This window comes from Electrona antarctica, assembly GCF_951216825.1.
Source record: "Electrona antarctica genome assembly, chromosome: 11".
Classification (NCBI taxonomy): domain Eukaryota; kingdom Metazoa; phylum Chordata; class Actinopteri; order Myctophiformes; family Myctophidae; genus Electrona; species Electrona antarctica.
In genome coordinates this window covers 42,406,289-42,412,288 of record NC_136792.1, presented here as the reverse complement: position 1 = coordinate 42,412,288, position 6,000 = coordinate 42,406,289, and the positions used below count along the sequence as shown (strand labels likewise).

At 40.7% G+C, this 6,000-nt stretch overlaps 1 protein-coding gene across 3 annotated transcripts in view; it reads left to right on the top strand.

Moving 5' to 3' along the window:
• The window catches only part of LOC306932447 (beta-galactosidase-1-like protein 2), a 39,542-nt gene that overhangs the window by 9,384 nt on the left and 24,158 nt on the right, over positions 1 to 6,000 (top strand). For all 3 annotated transcript variants that reach the window (XM_079514268.1, XM_079514269.1, XM_079514267.1), the window contains 5 exons: positions 886 to 994; positions 2,848 to 2,940; positions 3,323 to 3,404; positions 4,486 to 4,550; positions 5,418 to 5,502. In XM_079514268.1, the coding sequence (XP_079370394.1) occupies positions 886 to 994; positions 2,848 to 2,940; positions 3,323 to 3,404; positions 4,486 to 4,550; positions 5,418 to 5,502 (434 nt within the window). The remainder of the gene's footprint in view (positions 1 to 885; positions 995 to 2,847; positions 2,941 to 3,322; positions 3,405 to 4,485; positions 4,551 to 5,417; positions 5,503 to 6,000) is intronic.

The window sequence follows — 6,000 nt, the reverse complement described above, 5'->3', positions numbered from 1 at the left end:
CAGTCGGTAGCGCTGTCGCCTAACCGATAGCAGGTCAATTCCCACCAGGACGCTGTGGGCGCTGGGGGTGTGTTCTCTCCTCCACGTCATTCTTGTCACCCCCCTCTCTCTGCCACTTGTATTGGCTCATGTGGCACACCCGTTATGCGATGCTCAGCCAATCACAGCGCAGAATGACACACCTTCCAGCCAATCACAGCGCGCGATACCAGAGGGCGCATTCCGTCCACACATTTCTCCTCAAATTTTGTCATCAAAGTTTAAGGAGTCAGGACAATCTCAGGAATTATTAGTTAAGATTGGGACCAAAGGACTCCTTTTTCCCTCTACAGCAAATTGAATAGAAAGGAGATATTCTTGAATGCTGATATTTTTGGAGAGGTTTTTGCTTCAGGGAAAGAGCGGTTAACATTGATCATGTCTGATAATGATCAAACAGTTGTATTTGTTGGTGCAGAAAGAGCGACTGGAGGGCCTCACATCTGATGATAGTTATGCTTTATCAATGTAATGATCGCTGATAGCAACCGAGCTAATGAGTTGTACGGTTCACTGTGCAGCACATTGAAGAAGTGTTCATCAACAGTGTTCATCAACAGTGTATATTAACCCATTCAGGCCTGACGTCGAAATTTAAAAAAAAAAGTTTTCTAAATCATGACAATTTTCGGAAAGATTTGAGGCACATTTTAACGATTTTTCAAAAATAGCAGACCTACAAGTTCATAGCGCGCCACTCGGTGGCGCGCTATGAGCTTGTAGATCTGCTATTTTTCAATAGCTAAATTATAACATAATGTTTAAAACGCTAACGCTAACGTGACATGGATGCGTTCCAGGTCTCAATGGATTAATTTGAACACGTGTCTGTGATGTTCTTCTCAGCTGGTTGCTGCGGGACGAGAACATGCGTTTGAGAACAACATATCCTGGTTTTACCGAGGCAGTCAATTCCTTCTTTGATCAGCTCATCACTAGAGTTGTTCCATATCAGGTAGTTTCTGTACTGTGGTGTAAAATGCAATTGGTCCAAAGAAGGATGCATTTTCATTTGCTGGTGTTGATTGAATGGTACTGAATGGGTTAGATTCAATTTACAGTTCACTTCAGGGGAAAGGCTAGACTCAGACTCAGACAGGGTTCAGGCGTGTGCTGGGTGCAGATTCAAAGATAACGTATAAGAAGAGAATAAAATCCGCACTTTCAGTAGTAGTAAGTCTTGTTTAATAATGATTAAGATCAATAGCAGCAGTCAAACCAGACAAACACGTTTTGGCGCACAGGCCTTCGTCAGTGTCAGAATTGTGAGTATCAGAATTCTGACACTAGTGAAGGCCTGCACGCCGAAACATGTTTGTCTAGTTTGACTGCTGCTGCTGTGCGGATCTTCATCATTATTAAACAAGACTCTTACTACTACTGAGACTGCGGATTTAATTCTCTTCTTAGATTCAATTTATTGATGACACATTGGCATACAGCCATCGTTAAAGATCCTATTACATGATATTTCATATGCACAGATTTACAAATAAAATATAATATGTCAAGTACTGATTTAACAGATTCTTCATGAAATCCCTTACTGCCAAAGACTGATTTAACTGATTTTTAAAGGGGCATTAATTGATAACATTATAATAATCATGACTTACCACAAATCTTACAACTCCCGTTCTAAAGAAATAGAACGAGTCTATGGTGGCAGGAGCTGAACTATCGCTACTGCCATCTAGCGGTGGATGAGTTAAGTCCCTTCCTGGTTTAGTGCAAGGAAGCTGGTGCGGGCAAGGAGAGACCGACCCGACAGACAGTACATACAGTAGTAACGGTACATACATTAAGATTAATTTCATTAGTTTAGATTTACATTCCCGATGTGACATCATCAAATTATTAGCTAATTAGATAGGCCTATTATGTCCTTTTTTGGATGTCACAGCCACTTTAACCTTTCATTTGTATCATGATGACAGTACAGGTCAAATTATTTGCAATAATTTGTAACCATCCCTTGTTTCGGTCTGCTGCTGCCTACCGTATGCTAGTACAGGGAAGGCAGAGGTTGAGAGCATGAGTTGTAGTTATCAAGTTGGCATTTCCCCTCACACAGCCCAAAGCCAAGGTCAATTTTCACACTGCTCTTTTGGTAAATGTGAGTTGTCTGCAATTGGAGGTGTAATATTCGATTGCAATCTCTTTGCAAACTGGCTTAATTTATTGGGTAATATTGCAGACAGATTTGTGCTAATACATAATTTTACTGCAGCTTATCAGGCCAGGCAAAGTGAAACTAGTAAAGAACAGGTGGTGTGATGACCATTTGATTGTAATCATAATTTAATCTTATTATCATCACCTCTCCAACACTATGCAATAAGATGTAGAAGTGAGCATTTGCTTTGCATTTTCACCCAAGGGATAATATACAGTGCAATACAGTACGCTCCCTATGCTGGTCATATAACCTTTGCAGTATCTCCTTTTCTTCCCAGAGCCATACCTTATTAACCCATTTTGACCTGAGATCCGATTCTAAAAATGTCTTCTACATCCTGACAGTTTTCTGAAAAAGCTATGTTTCTATGTCAGTGTCAAATAGCAGATCTACAAGCTCGTAGCGCGCCACTCGGTGGCGCGCTATGAGCTTGTAGATCTGCTATTTTGCAATAGCTAAAGCATAACATAATGCTAACACCAAAAGGGGATCCCGCCCAAAATGGGTTAAATGAGCTCTGATTTCCATTTCATGAGGTCTTTAATGTTAAATTGCAATAATGTCAAAGGTACTGAAGTCAAGCCCTAAGACATGCTTTCTATTCATTTTTCCCGCTAATTGAAATGCAGTACTCCAAGGGTGGCCCAATTATAGGCATTCAAGTGGAGAATGAATATGGCTCATATGCCAAAGATACGGAATATATGCCTTTCATCAAGGAGGTAAGCATCATTTTACATACATACATAAGTGACATTCCCAACACGCACAAAGCTAGTTCTTTGCATGTTTCTGTGTTTGGCTCTATATGTACAGTACAGTATCTATCTATATGTATGTTTAACAGTGATGTAATATTATTACGTTCTGTGCTTCTCAGCAACCCAAAGCATACAAGGTTTTATTTTCCCTGCTGGGAATATAAAAGCCTTGGTCTTCGGTGTTGGCTTAAACACAAACGCACGCACACGCACTCACTCATGCGTGCATGTTTGGACTGTGTTGCTTGCATCTGCATCCAAAACAGTCCAGAGTCTAGACAGCAATTGCATTTGAAAATTGTATTCACCATGTTTTGTTTTATAATTTATATATTTTGTTCAGGTCTTGTTGTCGAGAGGCATCACAGAGCTGCTGCTGACCTCAGACAACCAGGAAGGACTAAAACTCGGTGGAGTCAAAGGAGGTATTGTGTCAGTCAGTCAGACAGACACGCACGCACGCACACACGCACGCACGCACGCACGCACGCAGGCACGCACACGCCTAACAAAAAGGGTTCTTTATAGCAATGGGGCGGTTTGGCTTTCACAATGGCGAAATACCATAGTTGTTTTCGTGCTACAGTATTGATTGAAAATTAATTCAAAAGTAGTAAACAGCTTGAAGGCTTGTTTCCATGGTGGTCCTTTGGAGGAAGGATCCTAAGATGGGATCCTAAGATGGGGGTCCATCAGGGTCCTAAGATGTCAAGTGTCTTCTTTATAGGATACAGATTCTTTTTTTTTTTTTTACAGTCCACATCAATGATTCACAATGCAATGAGCTGAAACTTGCAACCACTTGCAAAATAATCCTGAAACCGTGGTTTGCAATGACTGTATAAAACTGTCTAAAACTGGACAGTTATACACTCTGGGCCATCCCTATATTTGGACAGTGACAGATGGTGACAGACCAATCAAGGCAAGGAGCAGAGATAGTTTACCATTTCCACAGCATTTCAAGTTAAACCTATCATATTGTGTGTGTGTGTGTGTGTGTGTGTGTGTGTGTGTGTGTGTGTGTGTGTGTGTGTGTATATATATATATGTATACATTGTAAATGGCAGATTAGTGTGTGCAATGTGTTTTGTAATCACACATGCTTTGTAAATGGTGCATTTATATGGTAAATGGTGCATTTATATAGCACCTTTTAGCCAAGGCGCTTTACAGAGATTGTGCATTACATTCACCCATTCACACGCACATTCATACACCGATGGCAGCGGAAACCATGCAAGGCACCAACCAGCACATCAGGAGCAATTAGGGGTTCAGAGTCTTGCTCAAGGACACTTCGACAGTAACTCTGGGGGAGTTACTGTTACTGTTACTTGTTGCTTGCGATTGGAAGTTGATTCACTTGCTACTCAATGACTCGGCATGCGCCGAACTGCAACAGGGTAATTCAGACCGCCTCAAGACACAAAGACAGCGTAGACTAGTCACTGTATCGGTTTTGCAATAATCATAACATTGTATTTGCTCTCCTCTGTCTCAAGTTCTGGAAACCATCAACTTTCAAAAATTGAACCCAGAAGGCATCAAGTATCTGGATGCAATACAAGTGAGTGAATGTGCACTCCTTTTCCATATCACTGCCTGAGCTGTGGGCATCTCATTTATCGCCATCCATAACACTGCATCAGCTGAAGCTTTGTGACAAGATGAAGTTTATTAAATGTTTGTAACTTTGTAGACAGAAAAATGACCTATCTATTTCTAGATGTATATTGACCTACTCAAATTCAGTTCAGATTAGAACAATGGCCAAATGGTTCTGAGAAACTTGTAACAGAGAAAATAATTGCGAACGTAGTGATTGCGAATGCAGTGAGCACTAACTATGAGAACTAGCAGAACATGTCTGTCTGTCTGTCTGTGTGTGTGTGTCACACTGTAACACCACCCGCCCGCCACCAGAGGGCGCAGCTGTATCACACACAAAACACACACACACACACACACACGCACACACACAAAACTTAACTTAAAAAAACGTAACTTAAAAAAAAACTTAAAGAAAAAACTTAAAGAAAACTTTAAAAAAGCACGCACGCACACATACACACACACTAAAAAATAACTTAAAAAAACTTAACTTAAAAAAAAATAATACAATAAAAAAGAGAACTTAAAAAAAAACCTTAAAAAAATACATAATTTATTCTAATTGTTATTGCAATTTACGAGCTGCGTTCGCTTCCCGCGTTCGCGCGTCTTACTTGTAATAGATACAAGAGCTTGTGTAGAATATTTATCTTAAACATTCTCAACACTCTACTGCATTTATTTATAGATTTCTCTGTGTAATCTGTTGTTCTCACAGAAGACATTTACTTTTGGAAAGCAACTACAATTTAGGCATCTCAGTGGCTACATTGAAGCGATTGTTTACCACAGAGCACCAAATCAATAATGTCCCCTCCCTTAGCCTCAGAAGCCTAAGATGGTGATGGAGTACTGGTCTGGCTGGTTCGACCTCTGGGGGGACCTTCACCATGTTTTCAATGCTGAGGGTAAGATGCACCACCCCCCATTCTAAGAGTTAAAACTTACTTAGTTGGAAAGCAAGGCATGATTTCTGGTGAGAGTTTGTTCGACCAGCGTGTTGATTAGAAAAGGTTTCTGATGAGAGGCAAGTTGTTTATGCAGTAAATGCAGACTTTCTTTTGTTACCAAAAGGGCAAAGCTGTCTGGAATGGTAAGATGAGACCTGAGGGTAAGGCACGGTGTGCTTTCTATGCTGAGGCTAAGTTGGACATAAAACTCTGACAGTCTTTGTGATGTACTGATGATAGCATTTTCTCTGTGCTGAGAGTACAACAGGCACTATCTGGCAGCATAGCTTAACCTCGTCGTACAGCATGGATCCCACTCAGTGCATCCATGATGTACAGCTCAGCATATGGTCATTTCTGCCTTGTCCTTGGGCTTTGTCACATTATTAATATCTCTTATGTATGATAGTACAATTTATTTCTGGTCCCGTACAGGGTTGCCGGGACATTTCTATC